This window comes from Apostichopus japonicus, chromosome 10, assembly GCF_037975245.1.
Source record: "Apostichopus japonicus isolate 1M-3 chromosome 10, ASM3797524v1, whole genome shotgun sequence".
In the NCBI taxonomy this organism is placed as follows: domain Eukaryota; kingdom Metazoa; phylum Echinodermata; class Holothuroidea; order Aspidochirotida; family Stichopodidae; genus Apostichopus; species Apostichopus japonicus.
Window position 1 is genome coordinate 15,528,149 of NC_092570.1, and position 21,852 is coordinate 15,550,000.

Sequence of the window (21,852 nt, forward strand, 5' to 3'; positions counted from 1 at the left end):
CCCTTGCTCACAGGACAGCTGTCACGTTGTCCACTCAAGTTTCCTTATCACGACCATGTAAATCTTTAGCAACGAAGCCAAACTTTTTCGACACCTGTAAACAATCCTCTTTACTTACCACTTAACAAATTCATTACCCCTGCGGCCCGAGAGTCAATTAGGGAATCCCGAAAAAATCATGGAGGAGGATCGAAACATTTGGGATAAAGGGATAGCATAAATTTCACTTTCATAATGAAAATTAAAAATGACGGTTGTTCGTTGATATAATCCAAGTGCGCTCTATAAATGGTTGCTTGAATCACGTCATCACATTCTTTCCTACACTTGTGTTCTCACCCATCGGTTAATTAACTGATTATGAGCTGCCAGAACGTAGGGACGCCATTGCCAACATTTTTCTCGGATTTCCCTGGGTTGACATATATTGGTGTTGTACCACAATTAATTGCAGGAGGTTCATAATGAGCATTTCTTGCGAGAATGGTTAGCCTTCCAGGCGGATGTATCCGGCGGATGTACATTTTATGGGATGGTGATTTGTTTAGAGATGGTCTTCAATTACATATCAATGTCATTAGCAGATTCCTAAATCTGAGAAATTATGTTAAACCTAAACTTTAGCCAAAGAATCGAACAAATGTATTTCCATTTTCGATGAAATGACCTCTCACTTTGCATCTCTTTCAACTGTACACACTGAATATAGTATATTTATTTGCGTTATACTACCTTTATGGGAAATTCCCCACGATGAATTTAAAGATAGGCTATTAGCGCGTATTTCAGATTAAGTTGCAAAGCTAAACTTGAGATTAGCAGATCAATAACATTCTAATTGAATTCGTTATATCACTATATAAACCTGGCATGTGATTGAACAGAGAAAATATATATATCAGTACTTAATTATGAGATGATATAGTCGCCTTCATAAAGCTATTTCTATGTGATCTACCAATAGCCTTAACATATCGAGTAACTTACAAATACATTGTATATTATGACAGTCGACTATCCTTGGCATGCCGTAGCCAATCCGTGACTTTCACGCCACCTTCAAAATGATGTCAGTACAGCTACACCAAATCCGAGCATGCTTCGAAATGTAAACACTAATTACTAGGTTACGTCACATTGCAAATATTACAACTGCCCTCGCAATTGCACACCATTAAGTTTGTGCATCATAACACAGAGTGAGGCCTGACTTTAGAATCCGTACCAGAATCCGTACCCAGAGTGATAACACTTAATGAGCAGATCCGAAGCTGGTATGAGGACGATGGTGGGATACTGAAATTGTGATCATCCATAGGCCTAGGCTAGAGTTTAGTGTTACTTCGGCATACAGTCATTAAGCTGCTGTATAATACTGGTTATACTGACCACTAAATTAGACATAGGCCTAGGCCTAATAAATGCCTAAACTGAGGCGCTAACGTCTTTGGTATTTACTTCTGCTGGTATGTTGTTACTGAGCAAGTTCAGTCTTGCATACGTGACATTAGGAACGAAGGATGTAGGCAAGGGGATGGATAGTGAATTACTGTTGATCATGAAAGTATGGCAGAGATATCGTGTGTTAGATCTGATATTTCAATGTTAATATTGCCAAAGTTTAATATTTATGTACTTATATGCTAGTTTAATGGAATACTGGATACTTGTGATGTGGTATGTGGAATATCGTGGCATGATTTTTTTTTTAATGCAGCAGTTCGAAAAAATTGTCGTAATTACTTCTTTTTTTTATATGGTTAATGTTTTTCCTTTCTACAGGATCATTGATCTTCACATCACATTGACAGCTGTTAAATCTGAGGGTTCAAAATGACCCATTGCTTACGGCTATTACAAAGGCCGTATCAAACTCTTGGATGTTTGCCTGCCAGATTCTCGTGCTATTCAAATGTCGCTAGAGGAAAAATACAGACTTCAAGCTCTTCATCATGTGACCTTAACTCGGTATATTTGAAGAAATGTTCAGGTTTTGGTGAGTGTTCAGGCCAATACCATTTGTCAAGAGTATATAGCATGCCATGAGTTTTTGAAGCACTTGGTATAAGTTTTTCATCTGATGGCAAATTGCTAAATTTGTTAAGACAGGTTCTCTTCAAGATGTTGGTTTGTTGTTCAAGGCAACCTGATTAACAGAAAACATTCATTGATTGATGTCTTAATTTATTGATATTATTATCAAATTTAGTTCTATTATTTGAGGATAGATTGGGTTACGAAATGAAAGTGGGTAGATTTTTGACATGTCACTAATTTTTGACTCATTGTCAAGCTTTATTTAAAGATAACACAAACCCAAACATCATCTTTATGGAAAAGCAAAACTTGTCATAACTTGTGTGATTATTTCACTTAACAAAATGGTACTGTACCGACAAGAGAAAGAAGATTCTTTAAGCCATCCAGACCAAGTGCATAATGGAGGAGAGATTGGGTGACTCGATCAGGGGGTATTACATTAAGAATGAGTACTTAAGTTGTATTGGAAACTTAGTGTATAGATAGTACTTTAAGAATGGGTACTTAAGTCATATTGGAAATCTAGTATAGATAGTACTTTAAGAATGAGTAACTTAAATCATATTGGAAATCTAGTATCTATAGATACTGTAGTACATGAAGAATGAGTACTTAAGTCATATTGGAAATGTAGTATAGATAGTACTTTAAGAATGAGTACTTAAGTCATATTGGAAATCTAGTATAGGAATGAGTACTTAAGTCATATTGGAAATGTAGTATAGATAGTACTTTAAGAATGAGTACTAAAGTCATATTGGAAATGTAGTATAGATAGTACTTTAAGAATGAGTACTTAAGTCATATTGGAAATTAGATAGTTTATACTTTAAGAATGAGTACTTAAGTCATATTGGATATCTAGTATATATAGTACATTAAGAATGAGTACTTAAGTCATATTGGAAATGTAGTATAGATAGTACTTTAAACATGAGTACTTAAGTCAAATTGGAAATCTAGACTATAGATAGTACTTAAAGGTGGACATTAAAGAGACATGCACAGTTACTCTAGTATTACTGTACTTGTTCCCACACCTTAGGGCATTGTACTTAATGTATTCATAGTCTCATTTTGTAATACTTGTACTATAAATGGAAATGGTACAGTAGGTTGTTTATGATTTAGGTATATTTACAAAGGTAGAAAAAAAGTTGTCACCAAACCCAAGACAAAAAGGAAGTAAATCTGGTTGTTTAAAAATGTGTTGCCAGGAGTTGAAACTAATTGCATAATGACTGCTTAATAGTCATGTGTGTGTAACATGAATGTCAGGAATAAAGATCACTGATTGGAGTATAAAACAATAATACCCTCCAAAGTATCCAGCATTGCAGACCTCTTTCACACAGCTATGCTGTTTACAATGGATGGTTTACTCAGGGGTGGTCTCATGAGAAGGGAGGTCAGTGACTGGCGGGGTCCAGTCACAGAGGGTGCTCAGTGTTAAAAAAGTTACCCGTGTTCACTCTAGATGTGGTAGAGCGAAAGTGCAGAGGTTGCGAGCAGACAGGTAAGCGAGGTCACTTATAAATATCCAAGGCTGGTTATTTTTGTGATCGAGAGATTTAGATAAGGTATACTTTATATACAGGCCTATATACCCTCTCCTTTAGGTGTGTACATCATAACAACTAGATGCATACAGTGTTGTGAGGTTTGTACAATGGTGTGTTAACTGTCCCATGAAGGGTTGTCTGTGGTTATATAAACCACACATATTCAATTTGTACCATGTCAGACTTTGATACCAGCAAACTGAATAACTGATATTGATATTTTATGGTTTAATAACTGCAAGTTTAGTGATGTGGATTGACTGAATCAGGGCTGTATATTAATTCTCTGATGTTAATGATGGTGGGTTATCTGTTTGTAAGATTGCACTACAAACAAATCAAGGTTATTTGTGTAATATTGTGTTCTAGTGTCACGTGAAATCATACTGTATGCAGAAACTTATAGTACTCTCTGCAGAAGACAAACACTCGGTCACAAGTTTCTGTCTTGTTCTGAGAAGTATCATAATAAACTAAAGATCTGCAAACAGTGTGCACTTATAGAAATGATTAAACTTGAAAATTAATTAAAATGTTATATAAAAATGTGATTCTAATTCTAATGTGATAAGAATCTGCAAATATATACCATTCAAAATTTGAAGTTGGGGAAAAATTGAAGCATATTACACCACTTCTTTTAACTTATTTAAAGCAGAAATCTGTATATTGATGCCACACATAAATCTTGATTTTAAGTGAAAGTTTTTTGGGAAAAAATGAATGTCTTTGTCCAACATTCTAACAACCTTGATAGATTATTCCCATGACATTGAGAATGATATGAATAGAGTAGAGGATATAAATACATTACTGTACTTATTTATTGAAGACTTCAAAAATTGTCACTAACCAAGAAGAAAAGGGAGAAAAGAACTGATTGTTAAACAGGAATTGCCAGGTGTTGAAACTAATTTTAAAGACAATTTAAACGTTAATGTGTTGTTAGTTAGATTTATCACACTTTGTGTATAACATCTCCAATGGTTTAGTTAGAGGCGATGCTAAGGGTATTGGTCAGGGGGCGAGAACGGTCTGTATGGGCGCTTTCGACACTATCTAAGCAGAGCGCCACCACAGGTTGGCGCGGAGCGTACAGAAATTTTTTGAGTAAAGATACTCCCTAGATCGCCGAAAATGGCCCTTTCCGGGCCTTGCTAATTTGCAGATAAACGAAGAATAAATAGGTATCATCGCCAACAAAATGTTACAAATGTCAATAGGTAGATAAAAGCGCAATAAAAAAGTCAATAATCGCGAATAAGTAAATCGTGGTAAAAAGCTGAAATGGGCGCCAGCAGTCCATTTGAGTCCATCAGGGGGGGAATCCCCCCCTGACTGTATGGATGCTCCCCCACTGGGTTTAGTCCATCAGCTACCTTTCAGAAGTTGTATATATTCAAACCAAATCAGTAAACAATGGACTACATGTCACCATTTGCTATGTGATATCATCTCCCACATGTTGACGATGTGTTGATTATTGTGCAGCATGCATATGAAGTGTATTAAACAGCCATGTATATATACTAGTGTTTACACGGGTCCAAAAATCGGGAACCGGGTACCCGAGGGCCGTTACCCGTCGGGTATCCGGGTACCCGGATAAAAAATTGTTTACCCTTGTGTATCACGATTTTCAAAAAATTACATATAGGATGCTGTAATAAATGCATTATATTCTCTACTGTCAATGTTTTCATGTTCAAATACGTAGGTGTAAGATAAGGTATAAAACCTTGCGGTTACTATTTTTTGGTTATCCCGTCTATAATCCATAAACATCGCGTAAAATTCCTTGTCAGCCTTTCCTTCTTTGAAATGAACGAATGAATAAATAATAATTTCTTCCACATGGTAGCCTAACACCACACTAAGTCAATGAGAAATCTAGCTAAGCCTAACCATCTGTTTATTTGCTGAAGTTGTGATGCAGTTATAAGACATCCATGGAATACTTTCGTTATTGCTGTTACGTTCGACCACATGGTTGCCTAACACCACACTAAGTCAATGGGGTAGTCTAGCCTAGCCATCTGTTTATTAGCTGAAATTGTGACGCACTTATAAGATATCTAGGGAAAGCTTTCGTTATTGCTATCTTCGAACACATGGTAGCCTAACAACACACTAAGTCAATGGGAAATCAGCCTAACCATCGGTTTGCAATTTTTACTAAACAATCACACTGCGTATGATTCGGGTAATAAATTAGGAACCGGGTAGTATCGCGTCGAGCGGGCCCCTTCGTTATTGCTGTTATCTTCGACAGCATTGTAGCCTTACACCACACTAAGTCAATGGGATATCTGCCTAACCGTCGCCGTTTGCCCATTTTTTTTTAAATCACACTTAACCTAGGATTCGGGTAATAAATTAGGAACCGGGTAGTATTGCGTCGGGCGGGTACCCGGGTACCCGGATAACCCGTGCAAACACTAATATATACTATAGTATGCGAAGTAGAAATGATTGTGTCCAAATAAAATTCTTTGTTTAAAGTACAGTATAAAAAAACCCAAAATGCACAGCATTGAAGACAAACTTTTAACTCATTTAATGATCTGCTCAATATGTGCTTGCATGGTGGTATCAAAAAGCATTGCCAAGCAACAATCTCAGGTCCCTACCACCCCCCCCCCGCACCTCCCTCTCTCCCTTTAAACTGAATCAAAATTTGAAATGACTACCAAAGTTACCCGGTTGAATGGTTTTATCACTTACTGTATAAAGATTCACAAGCTAATTAAGCTTGCTATGGGGACCTAGGAAAATATAAATGCACAGGTACAGTATGTGCACAGTTGCCTAATTTGCATATTAAACAGATGATTGTTGTTAAAAGATAAGAACGTGTTGACGAGCGTTAAAATTGCAGAGTTCACTTTGTACAAGATGTACTGTATAAATTTAAACATCGATACCCAAATACACAAAAGTTAGCCAAACTGAAGTAAATTCATTTCAATGAACTATTGTGGAAGTATTTACCCCTTTGCTATGGTAGGCCCAACCGTACGTTAAGAGTTGTAGGCAATAGTTTCATTACTAATTAAACGAAGCAATAAACAGTTATACTTTGAGAACTACAGTATAGCGCTGGTGATTACTCGTTTGGTATAAGTTTTGCTACATCGGTGATGTCATATTGATAATTGAGTTTTCACTACAGTCATTAATGAATCAAATTATCAACCCTGCTGCACTTTCTCCCCCTCACATTCTCATCCTCCAGGCCTCAACCACCCTCCCCCCCCACCTCCCCTCTCCCTATCAGCCATATTCCTTTGCAATCCCTCTCTGCTTTTAATTTCCTCATCAACCACCTCTCAGGGCAGTATATTCTGATTTTACCTCACAGGTGCTACAACAATTCCTTCTCATCCTCACACGAGAACCGTCTCCCACAAAGCTGCTACTTTCGATAGCACCACCGTAGAAGTAAAGGACGACCATCTTCTGATGACGGAGGAAGGAGGGGGTAGTGTGAGGATACCGTTCTACTGGCTGCGAGACAATTGCAGGTATATATCCAGAGATGCCAACCAGTACGATTTTATCGTATTTAGTACGATAAAACAAGTGAAATAGGATAATACGATATTGCCTCTTGAAATACGATTTTTCATCTTTCAAAAAAAAAAAAAAAAAAAAATTAAAGGAAGCGGAATTGCATAGAAACATGTACAAGTAACCCCCCAAACCCCGACAAACACGTTGAACAACGAGCCTACATGGGCGGGAAATACGTGGAATCGGCAGCTTTACAATTTTCTTATTAAATGTTAATGAAAAAGCAAACATTTTACTTGCCAGTCTTACCAGTAAAACATTTTTCTGACATTTTACTGGCCCGGGGCCAACGGGCCAGTGGTAGTGTTGAGTTTGAGTGAAAATCTGATTTTTCTCTACAAAATCTGATTTTTTAGGATATTCAGTCTGTTATTTTGTGTCAAGAGGTTGGCATCTCTGTATATCCCCTGAGTCACCCAATCTCCTCCATTATACACTCTGTCTGGATGGCTTAAAGAATCTTCTTTCTCTTGTCGGTACAGGTACCATTTTGTTTAGTAAAATAATCACACAAGTTATGACAACGGTTTTGCTTTTCGGTGAAATTTTGCTCATAAATTTGCTCAATCTGTACGAAGAGGTCAAAGTTTTGGCGGAAAAAGAGATACGTTGTCATGATTGACGGTGTGATTTTTTTACTGGTACTCAGACAATGATACCAAAAGCAATCGTAGCGTTAGGAAACTGTTTCATAATTTGTATGCGTTAAAGGAATGCAAGATCATGAAGTTTCAAAACTGGTCAGTGCACACTGCCATAAAATACCAATTAAAATTAGATTGTGTAAATGATTGCTGGTGTTCCTCCAATCAACCTTGAAATGTCTATTGTAATTCATATACTTCGGAAACAGTAAAACTTTGACTGGATGCATGGTTATATTACCATTTATAAATCCCCTACTAGAGTGTTTATTGCTTTGGGCCGATGAGGTGCTTAACATTTAGTGTACAGGGTTTAATTGTAAATATCACAGCATCAGGCGCGTAGCCAGGAATTTGCCAAGGGAGGGGCGAAACTGTAGATTCGGCATTGCAAACTACTGTATCTAAGCGTAGCGCCACCATGGTTGGTGCGAAGCGTACAAGAAAATTTTGGCTGAAAATGCCTCCCAGATCGCTGGAAATGTCACTTCCCAGGCCTTGTAAGCTGCATCTTAGCATTTTCTCTTTTGAAAATACTAGCGATATCATAAAAACATTAAAATTTTTTTTTTAAATATGCTCAAGGGGGGCCTGCCCCCTTCGCCCCCCCCCCCCTTGGCTACGTGCCTGCACAGCATTTTTCTTTCATCTTTTTTCTTCTGATTATTTGGCAGTCTTTGATAGTTTGACAGGACCCAGGGACCATGTGAGGGACATCCCACTTGAAAATTTGAAAGTGGAAGACCACAGAATGACTGGATATAATCTTGAAAATTGGTCACTTGAATTAGTTTGTCAAGAGTGTACCCTTGATCATTTTGAAGATATTTGAGTTTTCGTACGATACGTAACATGTCAAGTTAACCCTGGAAATATTTTACTGTGCAAATCAAGGACGTTGTAACATAAATACACATGTACTTTGTGTTTCACTGTGGCTGGCCTGAGCGGAACTAATAAATTGGCAATAAAGGCACAGAGCCTTTGCAAAAGGGAAGTGGACATATGTATATAGCAAGCTGGTTTGGAGAGTGTTTTACGGTTTCGAGTAATATAGTCACAGCTAGTGGAGTAACAGTCACGGTTTCAATTAGCAGTCACATACTACAGTAACAGTCACAGTTTTGAGTAATAATCACGGTGTAGAGTGAAAGTCACATTTTCAAGTAACAGTCACGGTTTCGGGTAACAGACATGGTTTCAAGTAACAGACATGGTTTCGAGTAACTGTCACAGTTTTGAGTAATAGTCACGGTTTAGAGTACAGTCATTGTTTCAAGTAACCGTCACATTTTTCGAGTAACAGTCACAGTTCGAGTAACAGACATTGTTTCGAGTAACTAACAGTTTTGCGTAATAGGCACGTTGTAGAGAAGCAGTCAAGGCTTCAAGTAACAGTCACGGTTTCGAGTAACAGACACGTTTCCGAGTAACTGTCACAGTTTTGAGTAATAGTCATGGTGTAGAGTAGCAGTCACGGCTTCAAGTAACAGTAACGTTTTCGAGTAACAGTCACGGTTTCTAGTAACAGTCACGGTTTCTAGTAACAGTCACGGTTTCGAGTAACAGACACGGTTTCGAGTAACAGTCACGGTTTCAAATAACGGACACGGTTACGAGTAAAAGTCACTGTTTTGAGTAACAGTCACGGTTTAGAGAGTCAGAATCTACCTGTCCACAGAAATTGATGGTTTCGAGAATCCGAAGAGTAGACTGGCATCTAAAAAGGAAACGTAATCATCACAACTAGCCACCTTAACTAACTTTAACATAAACTTGTTCATTGATCATACAAACTGCCGCATATTACAAGAAGTGTCAGTAGTCCTATATCTGAAAGTTGAGTCCTATACAGATTGAGATACTAAAGAAAACTGTTCAGTTAAGTTACCAGGAAAAGTTGAAATTGTTAATTTAGCCCATGGATTTTGCACCATAAATGATGAACTAAGGCCCAAAAGTTTGAAAGATTTGCCAATTAATTGGATAGATAAAAAAAGAAAAAATTAATAAAGTAAGAAAGAGGGCTTGGATATATAGCTAGTGGCTATACAGAGCTGAACTTGTTCTCTTTATCAATCTTGTCTCTTTATTACTATTTTCATCTCTCCTCAGATGTTCCTCCTGCTTCCATCATGACACCAATCAAATCCTCCACAACATTGTAGATTTAAATCTGGATATTAAACCAACTGATGTTCAATCTGACCACTGTGAGGTAACCATCACTTGTAAGTAACAAATAATTTAAACAACACCCATCATCTCTAACATTTTCATTTAAACTTTGGAAACAATGTTGAAGAATTTCCAACTGTTTTAAGTTTTACTGCATATACAGTACAGGTTTAAATATTAATATACTCAGGCTCAAATTTTTTGTAATATTCTGTCTGCCATAAGAGGGAGGGAGGCAGTTCCCCTTGCATTGTTTTCTAGGGGAACTGAAGCCCCTCAGTAGTATATACATAATAATAATAATAATAATAATTTATTTTATAAATCGTAAAATCCACAAAAGTGCTTTAAAACGCTATGTAACAGTAAATAAAAAAATGTATGACACAAAATATGTAGTAAAACTGCAGAATAAAATACAATATAAATGAGTATGAAAAATAAAAAGCATGCACCTTTGAGTGTGTTGGAGTACTGCACATGAATAGAATTGAATACCCAGTTTATATATTGCAGTAATGCTGTCTAAATAGGTAGGTTTTCAGCTTTGACTTGAATGTTGTAAGACTAGAAACAGTTCTGAGTTCAGAACACATGGTTGTAGCTTAATGGTGTTTTATATGCAATGGTTGCTTGTGAGCAGTGGCGTAGGAAGGTACTTTTGAGTGGGGGGCTGAAGACTGATGGCCGACCTGGGGGAGGGGTCTAAGGGGAGGGGGTGTCCCCCTCCCCTTTGGAATTTTTTGCATTTCCAGGTGGCCTCAGATGCGATTTGGTGCAATATAGCACACTTCAACACCCACTCCATTTTGTAAACTTAATTTTGTATTTTCACCTAGCCTTAGATGCAATTTGGTGCTCCAAATGAGGTTTTTTTTCTCATTTGGAAATGAAAAAGGGGTTTTCTGACTTGCGAAGCGGGGGGGTGGAATGATACTTCCGCCCCTCCACATTTTTCACTGGGGGGGCTGGCGCCCCCCCAGCCCCCCCGGTTCCTACGCCCTTGCTTGTGAGAATGAGAATAGTGAAAGAAACATATAGAGAGAGAGGTGGAGAGAGGGCAAAACCTCAATTCTGCGATGAGCTGTTGAGTTTGGAAAAGTGATAAGTTGATAACCTTGAAAAGGATCATATACCCTGCAAAATATATGATTATTTTGGTACCTAGGAGATTCCAAGTGACAGTTTTTAATATTCCGACCAGGAAGTTTGTTTGAAATTTTTGGTTCCCTGGATATCATTGATAAACTTTGTTGTAGGAATGGAAAGTTTCAGTTTAAAGAGGTCATTGTCTTGTTTTGCTGGCAAGGGCAAATCAAAGTAAGGACTAAAAAAAACAAAATGTGAGAGTTTTTGGATGAAAACTCTTCCAACTTTAGAGCTGCTAAATAGTTAACTAACTATGAAATAACTATAAAAAGTAAAATAAATTCAGAGTTCATTGTTTGGGGCTAAAAAATGTTATCCGCTCCTCAATGTATTCAAGTAGAATATGTTTGGGGTTTCCTTTGTTATAATTTCTCATTTCCTTCTTATGTGAGCATGCAGCTAGGTGGATCTACAATGTTTCAAACCATGTTATTAAGGTAGTTAATACTGTCAAAGCTGAAAGAAATATTGTGGAAATAGTCATTAAAAAGAACTCTATTGTGCCCTCTAAGCGCTCCAATCTGAGGACAGAATCAACTTCATCGTTCCGTTCAATACTTGGAGATTATAATTTCAAATCTGATATCATTTACATGTAGGTACCCTTCAAAATAATTTATTCGGGCAAAGTGGGGGGGGAAGGGACCGGGGGGAGAGGGGAACTCCCAGGCGGCAACAACTTGTTCTCCCCATTTTCCGGTAACACTTTATAAGCATCTATGTCGTTGATAAGACTCATTCATATCGTACTTTCTACGCTTTACAATTCAGGGGATGATTGTCACAAGACGGTGTTCTCCAACTCATGGCTGAGAGAGTATTTTCCTGGTGCAGCTGACAACGCCATGACTGGTGAACAGGATATTTACCGAACCCTTTGGCAGGGAAATTACTTTAATATGCCTTCCTTTGAACTAGTCGACCTTCAAAATGACAGACCAACGCTGAAGAAACTCCTGCAGACTCTGCATGAATATGGGGTGGCCCTGATAGGTGGAGTTGACACTTCATCAGAAGCTCACGCTGTAAGTACAGTATGTGACAAGTCTGGTATGTATGTATAAATGTATGTTAGTACATGTGTGTGTATGTACGTATGTATGTGTACTGTATGTGTGTATATGTATGCGTGCATTTGTTTGTATTCTGACCGAGGACTTGAACAAAAGAATTGCCGGTCCTCGGAAGAATTCTATTGTATGGGGTATTGTTAAGGTTATGGTATGTGGATTTGAACAATGGAAAATTCCTCGGTTGGAATGTAATACAAACATGCGTGTACTTGTGTGTGTGTGTGCGTGCGTGTGTGTGTGTGTGTGTAAACTGAACTCCATGTCCATTGAAAGTGTGGTGTAAAGTTTGTATCACAGTAAGGCGATTACCCATCATGCTTTGGGCCACGAGAGAGGGAGCCAGAAGAACAGTAACTGACTAAAGAGAAGCCATATTTAATGCCAATTGTATAGGATATAGCCATTCACAAGAAAGAGAAATACTCACCCATATCTATTAACATATTTAGTAGGATAAATTATAGTGCTTCTTTATTTTGTGTCTTATACTGAATTCTAAGTACCATTATCGGCGATAATCTACCATGAAAAATCACTGACTGTCCTATAGATGTGTTGTTTTGTGCAAAATTCATGAAGAACATTTAAAGCAACCTGTTCTGGGACTGTCACATTTTTATTTCCTCTCTCTTTTGTGGGAGGATTTCTTCAAAGAATTAAAAGAATTAAGCACACTAAGTTGCTTGATAGAATTCAGTTTACTTCATCATTACATGACAATCCAAACGATTAAAGCTAAAGATTGGATATGGCAAAAATACCTGCTTCTATATGTTAAATGATCTGATAAGTAAAATCTTCCCGGTATTTAGCTAAACGTGACATTTGATAATTGAGGAAATTTGCTTTTGCGTGTGGTTTGAAATGTATTTGATTAGAAATATTAGGTAAAGTTGTTGTCAGGTAAATAGGCTATCCTTTTGGTTTAGAAGGTCATCAGTTTTGAGGCAAATCTTTTCAGCTGCATGTTGCCTAGTAACTGATTTGCCTTACTGTTTGCAACATTTGTGATCTAAAGGCTGGCTTTGGTAATGCCGTCTCCTTTTCTACAACCTCTTCATAGTATCGGGTGGTGGTTGGGCTGGATTGGGAGGATGCTTGGGACTGAAGGACACTATGAATGTGTGACTGTAGGTCCATTTCAATAACACCTTTACTTAGGTCGAAAAAATGTATTGATAAGCCCTCGTTGTATGATCACTAAACGGGCAACAAAATACTCGTAACAGAATTATTAATTTTTTCTTCAGAATGTTGCAAGGCTGGTGGCCGGAGGGATCCAGTCTACATTCTACCATCCCGAGGTCTGTGTGGCTAGCCCTGGATTAGATATAGCCGATACAGCCTACACAAATCTGGCCATCCCTCTACATACCGATGCCAGCTACTTTAGTCCACCTTGTCGGTAAGCATATTCGTCTGAATTTTTTTCCAGCTGCCAAAAGTGTTAGGAACTTTCTCAGAACGGGATTCGAACCTGCGGTCTCGGAGTTACAAGTTCTCGGCTCTAACGGCAGTCAGAGACCCTGATGACCCTCAACAAAGAAATGTCTGAACATGGGGTCAAGGGTCAAATGTCATGTCATGAACTGCTAATATTTTGGGATATAGTACCTAGTGTGCGAGTCACCGGTTTAAATCCAACCTATTTTTATTTTTCATATTTTTTACATTCAAAGTTTGTTAACAGTTTCCAAATTCAATTTCTGTTGTTAATTTTTATAATTGCATGGTTTTTTTTTTTAAGTGGGACATGTATCCAAGATTCAGCTTGGTTCTGCTCCTGTGTGTAGGTTACTGTCAGTGTTGCACAAACGTTTAAACATTAGTTAAAATATGAATGTATCAAACTTCAAACATATAAATTGCTGTAGCTGAAACATATTTCACTAAGGGCACCAGAAGATACCGTGGAAACATTATTTCAACTCTTCGCAATTTCCATTACCTTTCATAAAGATTCCATTTTGGGTTTTCTTTTTTTTGGGAGGGGAGGGGGGGGGGGGTAATCTGCATTCTACTCATCAAAATGATCCCTCTAGTGTTGTATGTGCTTATTTTGCAGTGGCATGACACTTCAAATAACAGAAAGGTCTGGGAATGGAGGTAGAACGGTCATTTCAGATGGCTTCTACGCCCTGGAGAGGCTGAGATTTAGCCAACCAGAATATTTTCAACTTCTCTGTGACACGTCGATAACGGCTCATTATTTGGACGATGAAAGGGACATGAGAAACTGCGAACCTGTCGTTAAAATGAACTCGAATACCAAACAGGTTGAACGACTAAGGTAAAAGGTGCACTTTTTTAATTTGTTGTAAATGTCCTAGCAACGTACCTTGATGGCGGCAAATTGTATTCTTTAAGGTTTCAAGTACCATGAGAAGGAGGTTCATAACTTTGCTAATGTCAAGACTCAAATTCAAGTGCTGAAAGAGAGGAAAATTTTAAGTTTTGAATGTGAATTAAAAGTTGTTATTATTTAATTTATTAGTTTCTACAGACTTTTGTTGATTCTGTGAAGAACAGACACGATTTTAATATGATAAATTCTAACAGCAGCTTAATGGGCAGAGGTTTGATGCTATTCCATAGAAACATCCTGTGACTATATTAGCTGCACTAGTCAACATTCATTTCAGATGATAATTTTTTTTTTGTGGAGATTTTCCATTTTTTAAAATATTTTTTGATATGGTGACATTTGAAATAGTCATAACATGTCCTATTTAAGGTCTTTGAAAGATGTTTTGACAATATTAAGATATTTGAAGTGTTTCAAGCTTTAACACACCAGAGCATTATCCTATTCTGTAGACTAATACACACACTTCTATTCCTACTAACCCAATGTCACCATGGATACAATGTCATTTCTCCTTGTTGCATGATTTTACAGCTTGACGACAGAGTACTTTATCTATGTTTGAAATAGCCGCATGCTATATTAAAGAAACACACTACAGAAAAAGAATTAAATTGACTGTCGTTGCGTTTTCCTCCAGGTTCAATCCGTTTGACAGGGCTACAATTACAAATTTGCCGTACGAAGATATGTTGGAATTTTACAAGGCTTACCAGGCTCTGGCCAAAGAGATCTACGACGATGAAAAAGCCTTCAAGATTCTTTTGAAACCGGACCAGATGGTGGTATACGACAACTGGCGTATCCTTCACGCTCGAGAATCCTTCACGGGCCACCGTGTCCTTAAGTGCACATACCTCAGACATGACGACTGGATGAGCCAAATGAGAAAGATTGGTGGACTCAGAGTTTAGACAACCCCCTGGGCCAGATGCAGTGGAGGGAGGAGGGGGGGTGGAGGGGGGAACCACATAGGGTACATGCATCAAATTTTTGGTGAAAAAATGCAGTAGTGCCCCCATTCATAAAAATTAGTAGTGACACCTCTCTCATTTTTTTGTAACTAGGAAGTGCCATTTTTTTGACAACATTCAAATACTGGAATCAGTTTGATACCCTCTCCGGCTGTGTCTGCTGGTAATGGTGCTGTATGTAAGGAAACCTGTTTATGCCAACATATGCAAAATTGTATAGGAACGATATTCGTTGAACTATTTCCATCGTCGTTAATTTAAATTATGTAGCAGGCTCTGTATAGTCTCTGTATGCATGGTTTCCTACATGATTTTTATCTGCCGAGACCACTATCGCATGTTTACGTCGGTATTCTTGTGTCGATACATCCTAATCAAGTTATAAGCTAAACTATGCATTGAGAAAGTTAAATTGTGTGAAATTAATAATGTAACATATAATGTGACAGCTTTCTGTGACACCAAGTTACAACTGGTTTGTTAAACTCAAAATGCATCCAGAACTCAAGCCAAATCCAATATTAGTATTAAAGTAGTTTTACTTGAAAACTATACCAATACTGCTACGAAAGTGGCATCATCATTTAACTATATTAGTGTGTCTAATGACTAAGCTAATTAGCATAACATGCTTAGCTAAATTACAGTAATTTGGGAACAGTTTCCACAATGTTTGTCTACGCCTGAGACAAAGAGTTTTCCTTTGGCAAGTAGTAAGGCATCTGTGAGTCATTTGTATGCTAGAGGTATCACTGTCACTCATATTAGAACTGTCTTTTGTATTATTTTGAAACCAATTGTGGAAAACGCTCATTGGTCAGTGCGGCCAGCAACACAGAACCATTGTCCTGTGGAGGTTATGCTGCAAAGATGTGCCACAGATCTAAAAGTGGGTCGTGATTTATTCGAGTCAATCACTTCATTGAGTACAAGAGACACTGGCATGTTGTCAATTGAACTTGTAGGAGTAAGTATCTAGACTAATAATTTATAGCTGTTAATGATGGACAGAAAATGCTGTGCAAAAGTTGCCAAATTTGCTAGAAGGCAATATGCCAAGAAGTTCTATTAACAGACTTTCTTTCCCAGAATCTTAGTAAGTATTAGTATTTGATATTTGAAGATAAAATCAACTTTTAGATCTAGTCAAAGATTGCTATTCAAAATAACCATAAAATTGTCATGTGTTCAATCCCTTTAGTCAAACATGTAACTAAATGACTAAGTTTGTTATTGCATTGCAAGATGTACATAACTGCAAAATTGCAATGTATCAGGACCACCGATACGTCATGAGGCATGTACAGCTTTGCAGTGTGTGTGGTCTGCGAGGTTTTAATCCCCTTGACCTGACAGGATCTTCCATGAGGGCTGAACCAGGACCTACCAGACTCCAACCCCTCAGAATCATTGTTCAGAATGCGTGGAAGTTATAGCTTGGATTCCTGGACTTGTTGATCAGAAAAGAAACAAAATAACTTTAATAATTGATATCCGTCAGCGAACACCGCAGACTGGATAACTTTTAGGGAGACGTCTGGCAAACAAACAAAAAATAATTTAACCCACCGAAAATGTTCTTGTAGCAACCGATTTTTGGGATTGTGATCCCATAGTTTGAGGCATGTCAGCTGTGTACAGAGTATTACATAACATTGTTGGTTTCTACGGCAGCACATAGACTTGTTCGCCCGAAAGCAATGTTCTCTTTTTGTTTCTTCTTTTTTACAATCGATCCTCTCTACTTTGTGATAAGGAGAATATCTCTTCCATTTTGTAGGTGCTGTCATAGTCTCTGTACCGTTCCCTATAACTCTCTTAAAGGCATATTGAAGAGCTCGCCCAAAAACCGTGTGCCGCGCTCTGAATAAGTTAACTTTCCGTTGCTTGCAATGAAGTGAAGTAATCTTCTTGTCGATACAAAACGCAGACAGTAATGAAAACGTGATACCTTGTTATCTTTTATCTAGACCTGGGATGTCCATCGCTGTTATGTACACTGTGTTGTGGGTATTGACTGTAGCTGTATATATTGACTGTACACTAGTGTCTAATTATGGTCGATGGATCGATGGTGGTGTGTCACTTATCTGTAACACCTCATTCGAAACTAGGTCAGATTACCGGCATGAGACGTTTGTTTGTGCGCGAGTCTTCACACCCTCTAAAGCAGCTATCGGGATGAAACTTGGCATGAAATATTCGGCGTCAATTTAAAGGAGATAATTCACAAATTTGCACTCCCATATTACTTTGTAGACATTGTCATATAATATTATATATATAGATAGCTGGAAAAAAAAATATTGAACTGGGATACAGTGTTTGCTGTTGTATACTTTGTCAGTTATAACTGGACAGTCAACCTTTTTGTCTTAAATTTGGCAGTCAATAGCAATGCAGCAACATACAAGAGAGGTAAGGCCTGGGTGAGATCAGGTATAGCTGGATGGGGGGGGGGGGCTTGTTTCAATTTGAATGTATGAATGTCAACATTTAACTCACATAACTTTTTAATTTAGAACTCGTTGGAATTTCATCTTTAGGTTTGTGTTTCAGCTTAAGTTTGCAATCAAACTGCCTTAAACTTTGTACATCATTAGATTCATTGTCAATGTGTGTGACATGAAAGTTTTTCTGTTTCTTTTTTTTCAAAGTCAGTTTTTGAACTGTTCCTGGGTACAATAGGGACTACACTTACAGGCATAATTACCCGTGTTTGTGACATAAATTGCTTTCTTAATCAAATTCAAATTGTGCAATAAATATATTATAACTTCACCTATATAGCATTCAGTTCTCTTTTTCTCAACCTTCATCAGGTATTTAGGTTATGCTGAAAGGGCTTGCCTCCACCCCATTCCCCCTGCTTCCACCCCATCCCACCCCTCCCCCCTCGTCAAGCTTAATCCAGCCCTGAACAGGTAAAGGGTGAAAACAATCTGTTCCATTAATCCATCAAATATGACTTCACCAGGACCGATAAAATGAAATTAGGGATAATTAATTTCAGAGAATACATGCAAAATGCAACAACGAGATATGACTTAACAAATGTGTAGGTTACATATTATCTTTTATTTCTTGGATTAAATGGTCATAGGAAGATTTATGCAGTTATCAATAAGCGGTATTTATAAGGGGAAGGGTAGTCTGGGGGTCTTACCCTCCCTCCCCCTCCCCTCACCTGGAAAAAATATCATGTGTGGCATTAATTATGTTTATAATTAAGGCTATAGTCGGTTAGCTGTGCTTAATATTAGAACCGTTTACTAGTTTGTGGAAAAATTGGATCAATTATGATTGGTTTTATAGTTCCAGGATTTATCCATATATTAAACCTACCAAGCTTCACCAGTATTTATGATAATTAATTAGACACGAAATTCTAGGCTGGTAATGGTGAAACCACTGTAGGCCTAGCACTGGATGAATAATTATTGTAAAGATAGAAACTTAACTCTTGAAGTTGTCAAGAAGTATTTACGAATAATACCACAGGAAATCGTCACCGCTTGAAATAAATCTGTATACTAAATAGCTATCTCTTTAAGCTATAATGAACGATTCGCTCAAATGCAGATCTTTCTTAGTGTTGGTTAACTTGTGCAAGCTAGATGTACACGGTGGTGGTAGCACCAACAAGGGAAGAGGAGGGGGAGGGGCCGTGCACCTAAGTACAGTAGCCTATGTAGCCTAGCTATATACGAGCCCGCATAACGACTTGAACGCGTTGAATTCGGAAAAGTTAACTTGGCATCATATACGGTTTATAACAGTAGGCCCATATAGTAAAACGATTAAAATCTGCAGAGAAATAGAAGGGACGGCCTCGAACACATATATACGGAAATGGATTAAAAATGCTAAATACTTATGTTTTCCTTTCCTTAATTCTATCGTCTTTGCCCTTTATGGAGTTCGATTCTGTCTATCGACCATTTAATTTAATATGTTTACAGGAGTCATCTTCTTCTTCTTGCTTGTAAAGGGGTATACTATTACAGCTTAAATGTGTGTTGAACGTTTAAGTAATTCTACCGTCCAAAATGTGATTACTTTTGTCTAATTTTTAAGATATTTCCTTTCCTGTGGCAAACATTGAAACTTGAAAGTGCTTCAGGCTAGATTTTTAATTATTCAAAACCTCATGCATGCCTCCATTGTGTCTTTTCTGTGTCAACGTCCTGTCCTGACAATACAAAGCAGGCGCGAATCCAAGGTTTCCTAACCCAGGGGTGCATTACTATTCAAACGGAGCGCCACCATCAGTTGGCGCGCAGCGCACAAGAAAATTTCTGGTTTTGAAATACGCACTCCGCACCCCCCCCCCCCCCTCCCCCATATTCACAGAAGATGTGCTCAATTCTACAATCACACGCGGAATTTATTTTAGATTCATTGTACGAGTAACGGTACCAGGTTTGGGTTAACAATTAGCACATTCACGTCGGGGTGTATAACATTTTATCTCTGGATGGCAGTGTTGCATCGAAAAACACCTGCCTAGTGCAGTTCGCATATAGATCCTGGTCTAATACCGAAATGCGGCATATTCCCCGACGACTCGGTCGAGTTTGAGACCAGCCATAGTTGGTTTCATAGCACAATTGTACATACACACCCACGCGTTATGATAGACCATACATAGTATATATATATATATATATATATATATATATATATATATCACAGCATATATTATTGTGATGATGATATATGTGATATTATTGCTCTACTACGGTATTGAGCACTTTCTGCTACTACTGATTATACTTATACGTGTGATATATATATATATATACTTATATATATATATCCTATATATATATATATATATATATATATATATATATATATATATTATACACATAAGAGAGGAAAAATGGAAACGTCAAGAAAATGGAGTTTTCGGTGTAAGGGTAGGCTGAGGCGTACGCCCCTTCCGAAATCCTCGATCCGTCACTGGCTACCCTGTGTATTAATAGGGATCAGCGCTGTAATCATGTCACTGTTCCTCTTTCTCTTCCCGGTGTCTTGGCATTTATCTTCTACTCCCTCCTTTTCTCCCTTTTCTCTCTTTCTTCTTTTTTATCTCCCCCTTCTTCCTCTCCTGTTCCTCTTTTTTTTTCCCCGTCTTTTCTTCCCCTTTTTCTTCTCTGTTTTCCATCTCCCCCTGGTTACGCGTCTGCATATTTAGAAGTGGGCCGTTAATTTCAAACAGAGATCCTGTCAGGGTCAATACGGCTCGATTTCCTCTTTTCGTAATGTACAAATCTGCGAAAAACACGAGAAACGATCATTTAGCAAGCTGATTCTTATATAGCCCCAAAAAACTGATTTGGCATAACTATTGGTAATGACGCCTCAACACGAAGAAAATACATATAGCCACTTGATTAACGAACACACTTTCAATACTCTTAACATCATATTTAATACAATTACATTGGGGTGGGGGGGGGAGAACTTTTTCCCAAAAGGACCTAAACCAGCAGTACCAAACAACAACAACAACACTGAGTTTTCCATGGACCTTCCGTCTCATCTCAGTAACGTTTAACCTATGTACGAAAGTGAATTTTCATAAGACACCGTTCACGAATCGAAGTGATAATGTTCGATCGTGGCAACTTTGTATGGATTTTACCAGATTCAGAAAAACTTCCGGTTTCTAAGTGTGTGTTTAAATAACTTGCTCGGCCAGATTGGGTATGAAAGACTAGCCATAGCTAGTCTTTAGCTAGTCTAGCTATAGCTAGTCTTTAGCTAGACTAGCTATAGCTAGTCTTTCACATATATCTTATACTCCTGTTTATATCTGTTTTATATTGTTCTGTCGTGTTGGTTTTTAGGTTCTAACTTCAATTGGAATTATCACTCTATAGCATTCAAATTGTAGATTTTGAAGTCAATCAGTTTAATCGCTTTACGCTTCACCAGTACTTTTAATAGTTTTTTGATCTCATATTCCTGTATATTTCTGTAGATGGTACATGTATTTACTGTTTTTCTAATTAATGTTTTTTGGCATTGTATTTTCTAGATTGTAAAGCGCACAGATGCATCGCGCGTAGTGCGCTATATATATAAGATTTTATTTACATTATACGGTAGCTGTGAAATAGCATATAGACATTTTTAACTATCATGTAACGGCGACTTGTTCTTAAATCTCTTAACGCCTAGGTTCTAAGTCATATTGTCAGCCTCCATATTTTAGGGACATAATTCAAATGGAACAATTCATGGAACAATCCATTTCTAGCGGTAGTAAAGGAAATACCAAGCGAA

General features: G+C 37.8%; 2 protein-coding genes across 6 annotated transcripts in view; one reads left to right on the top strand and one right to left on the bottom strand.

Moving 5' to 3' along the window:
- Window positions 1-1,129: 1,129 nt before the first annotated feature.
- LOC139974635 (trimethyllysine dioxygenase, mitochondrial-like) lies at window positions 1,130-18,339 on the top strand. Of its 2 annotated transcripts, none has more exons than XM_071981849.1 (8): window positions 1,130-1,274; window positions 1,783-1,996; window positions 6,964-7,126; window positions 9,935-10,050; window positions 11,918-12,171; window positions 13,470-13,624; window positions 14,285-14,509; window positions 15,225-18,339. In XM_071981849.1, the coding sequence occupies exons 2-8, from the start codon at window positions 1,834-1,836 to the stop codon at window positions 15,496-15,498; spliced, it is 1,350 nt and encodes a 449-aa protein (XP_071837950.1). In that variant the 5' UTR covers window positions 1,130-1,274; window positions 1,783-1,833; the 3' UTR covers window positions 15,499-18,339. The 2 variants fall into 2 exon arrangements, with proteins under 2 accessions (XP_071837950.1, XP_071837949.1); XM_071981848.1 differs by having other exon boundaries at window positions 1,133-1,288.
- Window positions 18,340-20,462: 2,123 nt separating this feature from the next.
- LOC139974637 (uncharacterized) overlaps window positions 20,463-21,852 on the bottom strand; it is a 14,333-nt gene continuing 12,943 nt past the window's right edge. For all 4 annotated transcript variants that reach the window (XM_071981857.1, XM_071981856.1, XM_071981858.1 and 1 more), the window contains exon 8: window positions 20,463-20,835. In XM_071981857.1, the coding sequence (XP_071837958.1) occupies window positions 20,603-20,835 (233 nt within the window). In that variant the 3' untranslated portion in view covers window positions 20,463-20,602. The remainder of the gene's footprint in view (window positions 20,836-21,852) is intronic.

Bases quoted from the DNA above. Each gene is read 5' to 3' on its own strand.
- LOC139974635 (XM_071981849.1), top strand. From the start codon at position 1,834: ATGACCCATTGCTTACGGCTATTACAAAGGCCGTATCAAACTCTTGGA. The intron at 1,997-6,963 runs GTGAGTGTTCAG...TTTACCTCACAG, and splicing joins GAAGAAATGTTCAGGTTTTG to GTGCTACAACAATTCCTTCT. The intron at 14,510-15,224 runs GTAAAAGGTGCA...GTTTTCCTCCAG, and splicing joins AAACAGGTTGAACGACTAAG to GTTCAATCCGTTTGACAGGG.